The sequence below is a fragment of the Ranitomeya variabilis genome, chromosome 1, assembly GCF_051348905.1.
Source record: "Ranitomeya variabilis isolate aRanVar5 chromosome 1, aRanVar5.hap1, whole genome shotgun sequence".
In the NCBI taxonomy this organism is placed as follows: domain Eukaryota; kingdom Metazoa; phylum Chordata; class Amphibia; order Anura; family Dendrobatidae; genus Ranitomeya; species Ranitomeya variabilis.
Genome location: NC_135232.1, coordinates 589,864,527 through 589,882,371, shown reverse-complemented (window position 1 = coordinate 589,882,371; position 17,845 = coordinate 589,864,527). Strand labels below are relative to the sequence as shown.

Here is a 17,845-nt window from a genome sequence, read left to right as displayed (position 1 = left end):
CTCAGCGTCCTCTTCTAGTGCTGTCGCAGGAGTCGACAGCTGACTTCGGCATGCCCGCCATAGTGCATGATGTCACTGACATGCGCAGCCCATCATGGGCATGCCAATGTCAGCTGCAGACTTCTGATTGGCAAGAGGAGTGTATTGCAGCACAGGAACCCCTCGGGTCTCAGCTCCACAATACATTTCAGCTGAATGTACGTCCTTGGTGCAGCTGGTATAACCTGGGTATTTCCTATATGTAATTATATCTGTCCCACTGGTATAAGCTAGGTATCTTCTGTACATAATGATATTTGTACAGCTGGCATTAGTTATGCATATTCTTGTATATAGTGATATGTAGCATGCTGGTATTACCTGGACCTCTTCTTCTGTATAAAATTATAAATGTACAGCTGGTAGTTATACATACTATTATATTTGGTGATATGAATCATTCAGGTAAAACCTGGGCACCTGCTGGAATAAACCAAAATTTTTAAATTTATATTTACCAAAAATTGTGTATCAGGCAGTGTGTTTGCAGTATGGACATTTTCAGTACCGGCCTTTATAAGATCCATGAAACATGAGAAAAGAATATAAAATATTGTGTGATTTATTAAATCATTATAATAAAGGCACGTTGTCACCATCTTGCATTTCCTCCAATGGTCGTCCTTGGTGAATACAGCACATTCATTTGCTCAGTGGGTGTGGTATCCATAACACTATTCCAGATACCACTAGGCACATTAGCGGTGTATACATTTTTGTCATGTAAAATATAGTAACATTATATGTGCTGGCTCATATTATGAGAAATTCATACAAAAAGACATTAAATGATATAAAGGCTCAATGCTGAAACAAGGCAGAATGAATGAGCTGCAAGCATCGATCTATGGATATGAATAATACCAAGCACGGGATAATTTCCAGTTTTGCGTGCAGCCAGATAATTACCACCAATGACAACTAGGTATTACTGGTAATAATCCTCACGTAGGAAATGTAAAATAGCAAGGGTAATATATATCTGCCATGGTCATAGCTATTAGCTGGGTTGTCATTTGACCCCATTGCCATCCCTTTCAAATGCAACTTTTTGTACAGGTCCTTCTCAAAAAATTAGCATATAGTGTTAAATTTCATTATTTACCATAATGTAATGATTACAATTAAACTTTCATATACTATAGATTCATTATCCACCAACTGAAATTTGTCAGGTCTTTTATTGTTTTAATACTGATGATTTTGGCATACAACTCCTGATAACCCAAAAAAACTGTCTCAATAAATTAGCATATTTCACCCGACCAATCAAATAAAAGTGTTTTTTAATACCAAACAAAAAAACCATCAAATAATAATGTTCAGTTATGCACTCAATACTTGGTCGGGAATCCTTTGGCAGAAATGACTGCTTCAATGTGGCGTGGCATGGAGGCAATCAGCCTGTGACACTGCTGAGATGTTATGGAGGCCCAGGATGCTTCAATAGCGGCCTTAACCTCATCCAGAGTGTTGGGTCTTGCGTCTCTCAACTTTCTCTTCACAATATCCCACAGATTCTCTATGGGGTTCAGGTCAGGAGAGTTGGCAGGCCAATTGAGCACAGTAATACCATGGTCAGTAAACCATTTACCAGTGGTTTTGGCACTGTGAGCAGGTGCCAGGTCGTGCTGAAAAATGAAATCTTCATCTCCATAAAGCATTTCAGCCGATGGAAGCATGAAGTGCTCCAAAATCTCCTGATAGCTAGCTGCATTGACCCTGCCCTTGATGAAACACAGTGGACCAACACCAGCAGCTGACATGGCACCCCACACCATCACTGACTGTGGGTACTTGACACTGGACTTCAGGCATTTTGGCATTTCCTTCTCCCCAGTCTTCCTCCAGACTCTGGCACCTTGAATTCCGAATGACATGCAAAATTTGCTTTCATCAGAAAAAAGTACTTGGGACCACTTAGCAACAGTCCAGTGCTGCTTCTCTATAGCCCAGGTCAGGCGCTTCTGCCGCTGTTTATGGTTCAAAAGTGGCTTTACCTGGGGAATGCGGCACCTGTAGCCCATTTCCTGCACACGCCTGTGCACGGTGGCTCTGGATGTTTCCACACCAGACTCAGTCCACTGCTTCCTCAGGTTCCGGTCACCTCTTCTCGTTGTACAGCGTTTTCTGCCACATTGTTTCCTTCCAACAGACTTACCATTGAGGTGCCTTGATACAGCACTCTGGGAACAGCCTATTTGTTGAGAAATTTCTTTCTGGGTCTTACCCTCTTGCTTGAGGGTGTCAATGATGGCCTTCTTGACATCTGTCAGGTCGCTAGTCTTACCCATGATGGGGGTTTTGAGTAATGAACCAGGCAGGGAGTTTTTAAAAGCCTCAGGTATCTTTTGCATGTGTTTAGAGTTAATTAGTTGATTCAGAAGATTAGGGTAATAGGTCATTTAGAGAACCTTTTCTTGATATGCTAATTTATTGAGACAGGTTTTTTGGGTTATCAGGAGTTGTATGCCAAAATCATCAGTATTAAAACAATAAAAGACCTGACAAATTTCAGTTGGTGGATAATGAATCTATAGTATATGAAAGTTTAATTGTAATCATTACATTATGGTAAATAATGAAATTTAACACTATATGCTAATTTTTTGAGAAGGACCTGTACTGTGAAAATAAATCTTTTACATATACTATGATAGAGCCATGACATACTTATAACATGATTTGCCATTGCAATCCTTACTTAGTAAGCCATGGTTTTTCTGGATCTGGTTTGACAATTGGAATCACCTCAAATACATGAGAAATCCACATTGCTCCACAGTTTCTACTTGCAATACACTGCAAAGATCAGGAAAATGGTTTAATCACTTTGTGTACACTAAAGATGTTTTTCCTGGAGGTACACATTTTCAGGAACACCTAGAAAATGGGATTTCATGTATCAACCATATTCTATATTTGTGGATGGATTATTCCTTCAAGCAGAGGTACATCAGTAGCTGTTTTTATAGATGATGTTGAACCACAATTTCTAATTTCTAAAAAGATCCTGAGTAGAGTCTCATGTAATTTAGGTCAAGATTATATATTAGCCAGGGTGAAAAGAAATCTACATAGAGCATTACTTTTTGTACAGGACTTAACGCATCTATGTTTTACATAGACAGCCCACTTATTTCATTAAGAGCAGTGTAATACTTCAATTCCCCAGTGATATTGCTGTAGGGAAAATTGAGGACTTTCTACCAGGTTAAATCACAGATAAAAACTGATTCCAGCATCAAGACATCCTGTGATCAGCTTTTTTTGTGGAATACTTCTAACAAAATGAAATTGCCCAAAGTGAAGAACCTCTTTAAGACATTCATTTCTTTAGGCACTGAAGCAATATAATAAAATATAATGAATGTATAAATACATTTACATCATATAGACCACAATACTGAGACAAAATGGAAGCTGTCATTTTGAAGATGCCATTAATCTGAGATTTGTGAACATATGGCCTATAGGGTCTTTAGTGACCACAATTTCACAGAACAACTTGTAGCTAGTGGTTATGAGGGTAGTGAGGTCCCTCCTCCTTAAACAGAAATCTTGTTTTTATTGGAATTCAAAATGGCCGCCTTTACTTAATTACTGGATGTATAAGTCATGCTTTAACAAATAAAAAATCACCGCATTGCTCTACTTTATGGCATTACTCAATGTACTAACTGACCTGACAATATAAAGTATTTATGATAGGTGGATCAATTCGGGAGCTCCGATCTATCAGCCAGGTCAGTAGTATCTGGCCTCTGGAAAGAAACTCTGCCACTCTTTTGATTAAGCTCTGCTTTTGATTAGCTGGGCTGGCGCAACGTCACATCACAATGATAATGTTGTACCAGCTCGGCTAGTCAAAAGCCATGTTGGGGATCCCAGAATGTTAGAGACTTACAGGGCCCCCGTCTGGCGGCCAGAAACTACTGACCCATTCCTTCCATTTCCATAAAGTATGTATCTTTGAAATGGTGGCCAATGATGAAAATGTAAATACAATAATGCACACAAGGAATATGTTAAGCAACTCATATTTGCATATATAAGGTACCATGCAGAACATAAATAAATAGTGGGGGGGAATACTCAGAAAATCATTGGCAGATGAGTCATAGATATATCTCAAGCAGAAAGATAAGATTCTTCATATGGAGGACTTAAAGGACTCTGGGCCATGCACAGGATAATTCTTCCCATGGCTGTTATTTTATCTTTGATTGCTCTCATTAAGTAAATGTCTACAAGATTTTTTTTGTGGCTGCTCTTCAATTTTTGATCCAGTTTCTACAGTAAGATGGGCCCTTAATATATTCCAGCTCTTCTTTCACATGTAACTTGGGCACATTCAGCCAATATGGACCTTTCTTCCATTTGTCAGTAAAATGGACAAATGTACACTGTGACATAAATATAGTTTATGTTGTCTTGTAATCAGCATCGTTTAGTCCAGTTACTCATCTGATGACCATGAATCTTCTTGTTGGCTAATTCTTAAACCTTGGTTTGCCTCATTGACTTCTTGATTTGTGTTTATGAGACATTCATCCATCACTGATGACGTTATTTTGGTTGGGTCATCTAAATCCTTTTCACTAATATATGGGTTTATTAGTTTATTGGTATACTGACTTTGTTCAGCAGAAGAGTCTGTTTTATTCTTAATTGCGGAGGCTTCATCTAAATGACTTTCCTTATGCTCGGATGTTTCAAATAAAGATTGAAAAAGGCCCTCACTCTTCCTTTCCGATGTTGTAAATTCAATAACAGTGTCTTTGTTTTTATCTGGGGATTGTGGATTTACTAAACCACCATCCAACCCTACAAAAGTCTTTGCTTCAGAAATTATGATTTCATGGTCTTCTTTAGTAGAATGTCCATAAAACATATGATTGTCAAAATCGAGAGTGGCCTGAACAATGGTGTGCCCAAATATTCCATTCATTGTTTTTTCATTCTCATTATACTCTCTTGTAAATTCGGATATGTCTTCATGTTCTTTGCTGGAATCAAAAGAAGAATCACTTCTTTCACTTAGTACGTCTTTCTCTTCATCTGATGGTGTTTGAAGCTCTCTCTGTTCCATAAAACTACCTTCTGGAACTGGTTCTGGAGTCAATAATGGGTCACTTTGTTCTGCTTGCTTTGAGATCTTGGAATCAGTGTCACTACTGTCTTGTTGCTCATGAGCATAGCTCATCGTTGACACATTTGGGGAACTTTCATCTGATGTTACTGATTCATCATTTTTAGAACTTTCTCCTGATGGCTTAACATCAACCTTGACGTAATCTTGAATAGTCCCCAGTGTCATTCCAACTTGTAATTCAGATTTTATCTTAGGTATATCAGGTACATTTGAAGCGATTATAGTGTCTTTATTGTAGTCATCCAGTGACTTGGTAGAAGGTTCTTTTGTACTACTATCTATCAGATCTACATCACATTGCATATAGTCTTCTTTACAAACATCTATTTCATTGTCTTCAGTATCAATGCTTTCTGTCTTCTCCAGTTCAAAATCTTGTTTGACTAAGTTAGAACGTTCCTTTTTAGTATAGTCTTCATTTTCTGTTTTATCTTCATGACTTAATGCAGGAAATAACTCTGTCCGACTATGTTCTGATGAAAGAACAAACTCAGTTTCTATTAACACAATGTCTGTATTTGTATCTTCATCGAGGGTTAGACTCTCTTCTTTGGATTCTTCTTCATGCTCTTCATCAGCACTTTCACTGACCATCTGCTCTGAAGATAACTGTACTTGGTTTTTAGGAGGGGATATCTCAGTCTGGTTTTGCTCCAAATGGGAATCTTTGCTTGTTTCAAGTTTTTCTTGTTTGAGTGACAATATAGCAGCTTCTACCTGAGAAGTTGTGGGTTCTTCAGAGTTAGACTTTTCAGCATCCATTTTGTTTTCTACTGAGTGTTCTGAGAGTTGTGCAGCAGGTTCTTCAGCATCCAGTGTTGCAGAAGAATCTTTAGTTTCTAGCTTTGGCTCTACAAATTGTTGTGACATTTCGCTCTCAAGCAGATCTTTAAGACTTTCACCTTGTTGTTCATTACAGCCTAAGACTATGTCTTCATCTTTGTATAAAGTTGACTGCTCATTTACTTCAGGGAGTACTCCTGGTGATTGTGACGCCAAACTACCATCCAATACTTCCTCAGTTTCACCATCTTCAGGACTTTGTGATTCAGTGACCTCTGCTGACTGTTCTGATGCTAATATTATTTCATCATCTTTTAAATTCTCTGATTCATCATCAAGGTTGGGCATTGGGGTTGCATCCTTCTTAAAGAATTCTTTTTCACAGTCTTCAGTCTTAACGCTTTCTTTTTTCTCCTGTATGAAATCCTGTGTGACTAAGTTAAAATGTTCCTTCATTATATACTCTTCTTTCTCTTTTGTATCTTCATGGCCTGGAGCAGGAACAAATTCTGTTTCACTATGTTCTGAAGAAGGAACAGAGTAAATAATTTCAGCTAATTTAATCTCGGTATTGCTACCTTCATTTAATGTTAGCCTTCTTTCTTCAAGTTCTTCATTATGGTCTTCACCAACATTTTCACTGACTGGCTGCTCTGAAGATTGCTGTACTTGATCTTCTGAAGATGCTGTTTCAAACTGGGTTTTCTCCAACGTGGAATCTTTGCTTTCTTCAAGCTCATCAACTTTTGGCAAAAAAACGGCAATTTTTTCCTGAGAAGTTGTGGGCTCTTCAGATTTAAACTTTTCATCAACTATCTTGTTCTCTTCTGGATATTCAGAGAGTTCAGCAGCAGGTTCTTCAGTTTCAAGCCTTGCTGAAGAATGTTCGGTTTCCAGCTTTGGCTCTACAAATTGTTCTGGATTCTCATTCTCAAGCAGATCTTTAGGCCTTTCACCTTGTTGTTCACTATAGCCTAAGACTATGTCTTCATCTTTGTATAAAGTTGACTGCTCAGTTACTTCAGGGAGTACTTCTGATGATTGTGAAGCCAAACTACTGTCCAACAATTCCTCAGTTTCACCATCATCAGGACTTTGCGACTTGGTAACCTCTGCTGACTGTGCTGATGCTAATGTTATTTCATCATCTTTTAAATTCTCTGATTCTTCGTCAAGGTTGGGCAGTGGGATTTCATCCTTCTTAAAGAATTCTTTTTCACACTCTTCAGTCTTCACGCTTTGTTTTTTCTCCAGTATGAAATCCTGTGTGACTAAGTCAAAATGTTCCTTCATTATATGCTCTTCTTCCTCTTTTGTATCGTCATGGCCTGGAGCAGGAACAAATTCTGTTTCACTATGTTCTGATGAAGGAACAGAGTAAATAATTTCAGCTAATTTAATCTCTGTATTGGTACCTTCGTTTAATGTTAGCCTTCTTTCTTCAAGTTCTTCATTATGATCTTCACCAACATTTTCACTGACTGGCTGCTCTGGAGATTGCTGTACTTGATCTTCTGAAGATGTTGTTTCAAACTGGGTATTCTCCAACGTGGAATCTTTGCTTTCTTCAAACTTATCAACTTTTGGTAAAAAACCTGCAATTTGTTCCTGAGAAGTTGTGGGCTCATCAGATTCAAACTTTTCATGAACTATCTTGCTCTCTTCTGGATATTCAGAGAGTTCAGCAGCAGGTTCTTCAGTTTCAAGCCTTGCTGAAGAATGTTTGGTTTCCAGCTTTGGCTCTACAAACTGTTCTGGATTCTCATTCTCAAGCAGATCTTTAGGACTTTCACCTTGTTGTTCATTATAATCTGAGACTGTGTCATCATCTTTGAATAAAATAGACTGCTCACTTACAATAGGAAATATTTGTGATGAATGTGACTTCAAACTACTGTCCAATACCTCCTCAGCTTCACAATCATCTGTGGGACTTTGTAATTTGGTTATCTCTGCTGACTGTTGTGATGATATTATTATTTCATCATCTTCCAAATTTTTATTAGCAGGGATGGACAATGGCTTTGTTTCTTCAGTACAAAAGTTTCCTGCCCAATCAATGCTTTCAGTCTGCTTCAGTCCAAAATATTGTGCTACTAGTTCAGAATGTTTAATATCTTCATGGCATGGAACAGAAACTAAATCTGTCTCACTTTGTTCTGATGAAGGAACAAAGTCAAGGGTTTTGGTTAATACATTCTCTGTATTTGTAATTTCACTTAACATTAGCATTCTTTCTTCAGGTTCTTCTTTATGGTGTTTGTTAACACTTTGACTATCCAACTGCTCTGAAAATAGCTGTACTTGGTTTTCTGAAGATGACTCAAACTGGGTTGGCTCCAACAGGGAATCTTTGTTTCCTTCAAACTCATCAACTTTTGGTGGAAAAACGGCAACTTGTTTCTGAGAAGTTGTGGGTTTTTCAGACTTTTCATCATCTACCTTACTACCGACTGGATCTTCACACGGTTCAACTAAAGTTTTTTCAGTATCCAATATTGCAGAAGAACCCTCTGTGTCCAACTTTGCCTCTACAAAATACTCAGGATTATCACTCTCAAGTAAATCTTTAGGAATATCACCTTGTTTATAATCTGAGTCTTTGTCCTCATCTTTGAATGAAATCGAATGCTCACTTGCTTCAGGAAATATCTGTGATGATTGCGACTCCAAACTACTGTCTAGCGCCTCATCAGCTTCACCACTTTCGCATGGATTTTGTAACTGGGTAACCTCTGCTGACCATTCTGATGCTAATATTTCATCAGTTTCCAAAATCTCAAACTCTTCCTCAAGGTTGGGCAATGAAGTTGTATCCTCTTCACAAAAGTCTACTTCATGATCTTCGGTATTAATGTTTTCTGTCTGATTAGATTTGAAATCCTGTGTGACAAAGTTAGAATGTTCCTTCATTATATGCTCTTCACTTTCTTTTGTGTCTTCCAGACAGGGAGACGGAATTAACTCCATCTCACTATGTTCTGATGAAATTTTAGTTATTCCTTCCTCTTTACTTGTATCTCCACAAACTGTTAGCCCTATTACTTCAGATTCTTCATTATGGTCTTCATCAACTCTTTGATTGTCAAGCTGCTCTAAAGATAACTGTAGTTGATCCTCTGAAGATATCTCAAACTGAGTTTTCTCCAACTGTGAATCTTTTCTAACTTCAAACTCATCATCCTTAGGTGAAAAAGCTACAACTTCTGAAGAATTTGTGGGTTCGTCAGACTCATACTTTTCATTTTCCATCTTGCTGTTTACTGGATTTTCAGACAGTTCAGCAGAAGGTTTTTCAGTATCTAGTGTTACAGAAGCATCTTCTGTGTCCAACTTTGTCTCTCCAACATGTTCACGATTCTCTCTTTCAAGCACATCTTTAGGACAATCAACTTCATTATAGTTTGAGTCTATATCATCTTTGAATAAAATTGAATGTTCACTTGCTTTAGGAAGTACTTGTGATGATTGTGACTCCACACTGCTATCTAACACCTCATCAGCATCATCAATATCATCAGAACTTTGTAATTTGATAACCTCTGCTGATTGTTTTGATGCTAATATTTCATTACTTTCCAAATTCTTAAATTCATCATGAGGGTTGGTTAATGGGGTAGTATTCTTTTTACAAAAGTCTCTTTCATGATCTTTGATAATCCTGCTTTCTGTCTGCTTGGGTATGAAGTCTTGTTTGATAAAGTCAGAATGTTCCTTCATTATATGTTCTTCCTTCTCTTCCAGACAGGGAGCAGAAACTAACTCCATCTCACTGTGTTCTGAAGAAGGAATAAAGTCATAGGTTTCACTTAATTCTTCCTCTCTATATGTATCTATAAGCCCTCTTCCTTCGGGTTTTTTATTTTGGTCCTCATCATCAACACCTTCACTGACCAATTGCTCTGAAGATTGCTGTACTTTGTCTTCTGAAGATGTTTTCTCAAGCTTAGTTTTCTCCAATTGTGAATCATTTCTTACTTCAAACTCATCATCGTTTGGTGAAAAATCTGCAACTTCTTCCCCAGAAGTTATGGGTTCTTCAGACTCAAACTTTTCCTCATCTATGTTGTTGTCTAATGAATCTTCTGACTGTTCATTAGGAGGGTTTTTAGTATCTGGTGTTATAGAAGAATCTTCTGCGTCCAGCTTTGTCTCTACAACATGTTCAGTATCCTCACTTTCAAGCCGATCTTTAGGATTATCATCTTGTTGTTCATTATCGTTTGAGTCTATGTCATCATCTTTGAATAAAATTGACTGTTCACTTACTTCAGGGAGTACTTGAGATGATTGTGACTCCACACTGCTGTCTAACACATCTTCAACTTCACCTTCATTGTCAGTAATCTGTGTTTTCGCTACTGCTGCTGACTGTTCTGATACTAATATGTCATTATTTTCCAAATTCTCAAATTCATTCTCAGGGTTGGGCAAAGTGGTGATATCCTTTTTATAAAACTCTCCATGATCTTCTGTAGCCACACTTTCTATCTGTTTAGATTTGAAATCCTGTGTGAGGAAGTCAGAATGTTCCTTCATTATATGTTCTTTATCCTCTTTTTTATCATCTAGATATGGATCAGGAACTAACTCAGACTCACTACGTTCTGATGAAGGAACAAAGTCAAGAGTTTTTGTTGATATATTTTTTGTATCTTCACTGAATATTATCCTCCTTTCATCATGTTCTTCATTATTGTCTTCATCAACAATTTCACTGACCAGCTTCTCTGACAACAACTTTACTTGGTCCTCTGAAGCTATTGTCTCAAACTTGATGTTCCACAATTGGGAATCTTTACTTTCTTCAAACTCATCAACTTTCACTGAAAAAATATCTACTTTTTCCTGAGAAGTTGTGGATTCTTCGGAGTTTTCATCATCCAGCTTGCTTTCATCTAGATTTCCAGACAGACCAATAGTAGATTCTTTAGTATCTACGGTTTCAGAACAAATTTCTGCCTCCAGTTTGGGCTCTTCAAATAGATCTGGATTTTTATTCTCAGGCAGTTCTATAAGACTTTCACCTTGTTCATTATAGTCTTCGTCTTTGAATAAATTTGACTGTTCACTTACTTCAGTGATGTTTTGTGATAATTGTGACCCATAATTTCTCTCAAACACAGGCTTTGCTTCACCTTTATTTGCAGGACTTTCTGTTGCTAATATTAATTCATCTCCCAAATTCTCAGATTTATCATTAAAGTTTTGCCACTGGGTTATATTCTCCTTAGGAATGTTTCTTGTTTGGTCATCAGAATCAATGTTTTTTGCTTGCTCCAGTCCAAAATCTTCTGTGACTAGGCCAGAATGTTCTTTTGTTTTATACTCTTCATTCTCTTTTGTATCATCATGACTTGATACATAAATTAATTCTACCTCACTATGTTTTGATGGAGGAGCTAAGTCAAGGGTTATGGCAATAACATTTTCAGATATTTCATCTTCACTTAAAGTTATTATCCTTTCTTTGGGTTCTTCATTATATTCTTCTTCAACAATTTTATTGGCCAGCTGTTTTGAAGATACTATTACTTGGTCCTGTGATGATGATGTTACGAATTGGGTTTCGCCCAACTCAGAATCTTTACTTATTTCATAATCATCCACTTTAAGTGAAACAACTTCAACTTCTTCCTGAGAAGTTGTGAAGTCTTCAGTTTCAAACGTTTCCTCATTAATCTTGCGCTCTACTTTATCTTCAGAACAATTTTCTGTGTTCAACTTTGGCCGTACAAAATTTCCAGGATTCACACTTTCAAGCAAATCTTGAGGGCTTTCAGCTTCTTGTTCATGATAGTCATAGTCATTGCCATTATTTTCCCTTAAATTTGACTGCTCACTTACTTCAGGAAATATTAGTGATGATTGTGACTCCAAACTACTGTCTAACACCACCTCAGCTTCACCACCATCAACAGGAATTTGTAATTTGGTAAGCTCTGTTGCCTGTTCTGTTGCTAATATTAATTTGACATCTTCCAAATTCTCAGATTCATCATCAAGGTTTGGCAATGAGATTGTATCATTTTTACAAAAGTCTCTTTCATGTTCTTCCATATCAATGGTTTGTTTCTGTTCCAGTCCAAAATCCTGTGGGACTAAGTCAGAATGTTCCTTACTTATATGTTCTTCATTCTCTATTGTATCATCATGACTTGGATCAGAAACTAACTCAGTCTCACTATGTTTTGATGAAAGAACAAAATCAAAGGTTTCAGGTAATACATTCTTTACATTTGTATATTCACTTAGAGTTTGCCTTCTGTCTTCACTTTCCTCACTATGGTCTCCGTCAACACTTTCATGGGACAGCTGCTTTGAAGATAACTGTACTTGTACTTGATCCTCTGAAGACGTCTCAGACTGGGTTTTCTCCAACAAAGGATCTTTGCTTGCTTCACCTTCTCCCTGAGAAATTCTGAGCTCTTCAAACTTAGATTTTGCATCATATATCTTGCTGTCTACTAGATCTTGAGACAGTTCAGCAGAAATGTTTACAGTATCGCCTGTTGCAGAGGAGTTTTCTGTGTCTAGCTTTGTCTTTGCAACATGTTCAGTATTCTCATTCTCACGCAGATCTTTAGGATTTTCATCTTGTTTTTCTGTATAGTCTGCATCTTTGTCATCATCTTTGAATAAAATTGACTGTTCGCTTACTTTTGAAAGTATTTGTGATGATTGTGACTCCAAGCTACTGTGTAAAGTGTCCTCAGCTTCACCATCATCAAGACTTTGTGTTTTGGTAACCTCTGCTGAAGCTTCTAATGCTGTTATTATTTCATCTTCTGCCAAATCCTCAAATTCATCAAGATTGGGTAATGGAGTTGTATCAGGAAGGGTCTGTTCTAACTGATATTCCTTACTTATTTCACATTCTTCACTCTTTTGTGAACATATTGAAATATCTTGTGAGTCCATAGAATACTCAGATTTAGAATGATCATAATCCAGATCACCAGCAGCATCCATTGCATCTAACTCTGTTAGGCGTTTTTCAATAGATCCATCAAAATCATATTTTTCAGTAATATTTTTAACTAAGTACATACGTGATTTACTATCTTCTATGACATTTTCACACTGATGTTCTAACAAAAATGTTGACTGTTGACAAATTATTTCTGTATCAAAAATTTCTTGCTCCTTTTCTTTTTCTTCCAAAATTATGCCATCACTATTCTGTTTGAAATTTTCACATTCTACTTCAAGATCATTTTTCTCTTCTTTTTGTGTTTTGATTTCTTTATGAGCAAACTTGCTGTTCTGCTCATGCTGTTCAGCTTGAGCTTCGGCATCATTTTCACTTGAGAATCGAAGGTTGTTTGGGATAATGTTTAATGAAATTCCGACAAATTGCTCCTCATTAGAATCTTTTTTAAATGAATAGTTACTTTTATTATCCTCCTCGGATAGCACTGGTTCAATCAATGTGGAAATAACCTCGCAGCCCATTTGGTCTTCCATTTGGTGATCATCCTTTTGTTTTTCTTCTTCGTGATGATAACTCTCTTGTTCTTCTTTTACTTCTTGATGATAAAGTTCTGGCATTACTTCTTGGTGATAATGCTCTTGTCCTTCTTTTACTTTTTGGAGATTATCCTCTTGCCCTTCTTCTTTTTGGTGATAACCCTCTTGTCCTTGTTTTATTTCTTGGTGATAACTCTCTTTTCCTTCCTCTTCTACTTGGGGAAAATCCTTTTGACTTTCTTGTTCTTCCTGATGAAAGCTATTTTTTTCTTCCAGTACATTTCCTGCCACTTCATCCAGTATCACATTTGTCTCGTATTTCAATAATTGACATTCCTGTGTCATGATTTCCTGAGCTTTTTCTGCAATGTTATATTCTTCTTGAACACAAACTTCAGTTTTAATTGCTTTCATGAATCCTACTGCTGTGCAATCCACATAATTCTCTTCGATTACATCTTTATTATCTTCTTCACTGTCATTTAACTCAGAATTCTTCAATTCACTCAAACATGTATGTATGTTCCCCTCTTCTATTAGATTATTTTCCAATGGCTGGCCATTTCTATCCAACCCTTCACTTTCTGATGACTGTATCTCATGTTCAGGTGTTGACTGTACATTTAGAGGTTGTTCTTCATGAACAATTTCATATAAATCTTCCTGCTTTGAGTTTGACAGGATGTCTAGCATACTGTCACCTTCTTCACCATCCAGGGTTTGGACAATGTTTTTATTTTCAAGTTGACACTCTTGTTCTGTGTCACTCATCGTCTTGAAATCCGCAAGGCCTGGATGCAGACTGTTTTGAGATAACTGATTTCTTTCTTTCTGAACATTATCCTTCTGGTCCTCTGATTCTTCTGTGTTAATGTCAGTGATATTTTGAGTAATTTCCTCTGTAGCTTCTACAATTTCAGTTTTCTGCTGATTACCATAACACTGTAGAATTTGTTTTAAATCACTGAATTCAAAATTGTTTTTTTCTTCTTGGCTTACAAGTAGTGTTTCTTCGAGGTCATCCATAACCTGCTCGCTGGACTGATAAACTTCTTTGACAACAAGTATCCTGGTTTGTTTAACATTAGTGGAGTCATGGATGTTTTCTTCTGCACTTATTATAGTTTCCTCATACTTACAATCCTCCTCAAAGTCCTCAATTTCTTGTTTTTTGTTTTCTTCTCTACAGTCATTATCTTTTGAAAGGTGGCTACTTGACTCACAAACATCTGGGACCTTAAACTTATCTTTTGTTTTGAAATCGAACTGTGTTTTTTCCTGTGAGTCAACTTCAAGAATTTCCTCAACTTGGTTATAGGATTGTTGGTCAATCTCATTATCATACTCTTGGATTTTTGTATTTTGAGTAACTTGTTCTGTATCTTTTTTAGGATGCACATGATACTGTTCTATAGCACTTTTCTGTTCATCATAAATATTCTTCGTGAAGTTTTGTCCATCATCAGGCAAAGAGGTATTGTCTTCCGTTGAACAACTTAGCACTTGGAGGTTCTGAACCACACCCACTTCTTGATATTGAAGAGTTGCTTCAGCACAACTCAAAGATTCTTCTAACTGGAAATCCTTATTAATTTCCTTTTGTTCATGAACCAAATGATTTGTGACCTCTTTGTCAACATCTGCATTATTCAATGAGACTTGATTGTCAAACTCCAACTCTTGGCTGTGAGAATATTCAATGTCCAGGTCAGGTGTACCATCTGATGTAGGTTCATTTGTTTCATTCATGTCTTTCGTATTTGTCTTAGAAAAATCTAGAACTTTTCTAAATTCCTCATTGTTCACTTTGATTGGTGTCTCAATATTTTGATGCACTAATGACTTTACTAACTCCTCTTTTTCATCATAAAGTCTCTCACAAGTCACAGTTTGTCCAAAAACCTCTTGCTTTTCCATGATGTGTTGTTTGTTAATGTTTCCAAAGCCTTCATCAAGACTTAGTGGGGCCTCAAAGTCAATATTTTCTTTGCTGGTTTTCTCAACAATGAGTGTATCATTGTATTTGTTTTGATCTTCCACAACATTATTTTGCTTCTCGAACCCAAATTTTGAATTGACTTCAATATGTTTTCCTTCAGTTTTCAAAGAAGACTCCACTTGGGCACTTACAATTTCCTTTTCAATAAGTGGTAGAAATTCAACCATATGCTCTATCTCCTTTAATGCTTTATTATTTGTATTGGATGTGTTTCCATTTGCAAAAAACTGGATATTTGTGTCCTTTGCCAAGGTTTCCTTAGTGACTGATTTGGAAGAGCACGTAATGGTCTCCTCTTGATTTTTCTTGAAAATGTCTGCTTTTTGAGGATTCCTTTTTAAATTGCTTTCTATTGAAGGTGTTGTTGTGGCTGTTTTAGCAAAATTTGTTTTGGTATATTTAAGGCCTTGAGATTGAAGCACAGAGCTTACTTTCTGAAATTCTTTGGTTACAGGACTTGTCCTATTTGCAGTTGAGGTACTTTTTACATTCAGGTAGCGTTTTTTACTTGGTGTCTCTGCACTCTGTTTTTTGCTGGAGCTTAATCTGTTGTCCTTGGAAATCAGCTGTTCAGTATTTCCATAATGACTTTTTCTGAAGGCATTTTGTTCCAGTTGTATATCTGTGAGATAAATGGAGAGATGCCTTTTAATACCTGTGGTCTACAGAGAGTAAATCTAGCTAATAATGATGTAATACTCTATACAAATGAGTGAGGGAGTGAAAACAAATCTACTAGTCTACATCTGCCCGATGTTATAGACTCTGTTGATATCTTTGTACAAAAAATCATATAAGCATATGAAATGTAATTTTGTTCATTTCTTGAGTTCACAGCATTTTACAGTACCAGCAAAGATTATAGTTTAATTTTATATAAACGCAATTGTTTTTGGTCCAGAATCTGTGCAGGTATTGGCTCTGGTTAAGTTATTTAACACCGCAGTCTGTCAATTTCTGTGGCATAAATGCACTTTTTGTTGTGGTGTTTACCCATTCATTTCAGTGGGGATGCTGAAATCAACAGATTAAACCCACTGGTCTGACATTATTTTGTTGTTATTTCTACATTTAAAAAAACAAACAGATGAATAAGCATGGATTTCAGTTTAGTAAAATCTGCATGAAATCCTTAAAGCCGTGTTCACACAAAGCGTTGCCTGATGCATTTTTTTGCCTCAACTTTATTCAGAAACTGGGTAAATACTGCATTTTCAAAGTCGTGGTAAGGAAAAACATTGCAAATGCATTATGTGCACATGACTTAAGACTTTGCAATTGGAAAGGGTAAAATCTGCACCAAATCTGCAACAAGATCTGCAGCAAAATCTGCATGTGACATGTGCGGGTTCTGTTGTAATAATATGTCATCTGAGTAAGATTTAGGGATAGATGGTGCTACATACCACTGCTTATTACTTAGTGGACTGTGAAAATATCTATCTGAGGTGGGGATGATATATATGGAATGACATTACATGGCCAATTAAAGTTTCAAGGAAACCGTTTGACCATCTTGTGTGAACACTTTATTCTTATGGACCAGAGCAATTATTTTAGGAATGACGTTGAAATACACAGACTGCCATGAATTAAACCTTTTGCAATGATTGAAAATTCCCATTTATTGTAAACTCAAATGTGAGAAACTTACCACTGATGGATGAAGACATTTTGTAATCCATACCGGGAGAATATAATCTTGTACTTTCTGCTTCTAGAAGGGATCTGCAAGACAATAGGAAAAAAAATGTCAGTAAGTTTTTTTACAAGGATTTAATATATTTAACAGTAATGATTAAATAATGTGTCTCTGCGCAGTTGAGTTGAGGAATTGCCTAAAACCGATGGGACAAAAGTCTATGAACCACTAGACTAAGGTCACCAAAAAACACTACATCCCAGAAACTGGTAACAAAAATCCAATAGACACCAGGGATTGAATGAGAAAACAACTATAAACAGCAAAAAATGCTGATTGATCATCAAGAATTATGTTTCGAAAACCACCGAACGACGTGGATTTGAGTCAACACAACTATTATAGGGTTGTTTCCCTTGGGACATTTGTCATATCCAAAGTCATGCACTAACATTTAAAAAGGATCTTTTACTAGATTTTCTTAAACTTAAACTGGGCACCTCTTACAATTGCTCAGCTCCACTGATTCTGGAACAGTTTTTCTTTTTATTCTATAACTTTCCATTCCAAAGATATGACCCCTTGTAATAAAGATACAAACATTTCCTTCAACCAACTGAGCGTATACCACAAAACTTCTATGTGTGAATTTGCATTTTCTGTTCTGATTCTGACCAATAAAAACACATCCACACTCATGGACAAGTTCTGTGGTATTCGCTCAATTGGTTTAAGAGAACATCTTTATTACAAGTAG

The 17,845-nt window shown here is 36.7% G+C and overlaps 1 protein-coding gene across 1 annotated transcript in view; it reads right to left on the bottom strand.

Annotated features, from left to right (window-relative positions):
- Window positions 1-2,660: 2,660 nt before the first annotated feature.
- NES (nestin) overlaps window positions 2,661-17,845 on the bottom strand; it is a 28,363-nt gene continuing 13,178 nt past the window's right edge. The window contains exons 3-4 of the mRNA XM_077258268.1: window positions 17,101-17,174; window positions 2,661-16,068 (exon numbers count right to left, since the gene is read on the bottom strand). Of these exons, the coding sequence (XP_077114383.1) occupies window positions 4,499-16,068; window positions 17,101-17,174 (11,644 nt within the window). The 3' untranslated portion in view covers window positions 2,661-4,498. The remainder of the gene's footprint in view (window positions 16,069-17,100; window positions 17,175-17,845) is intronic.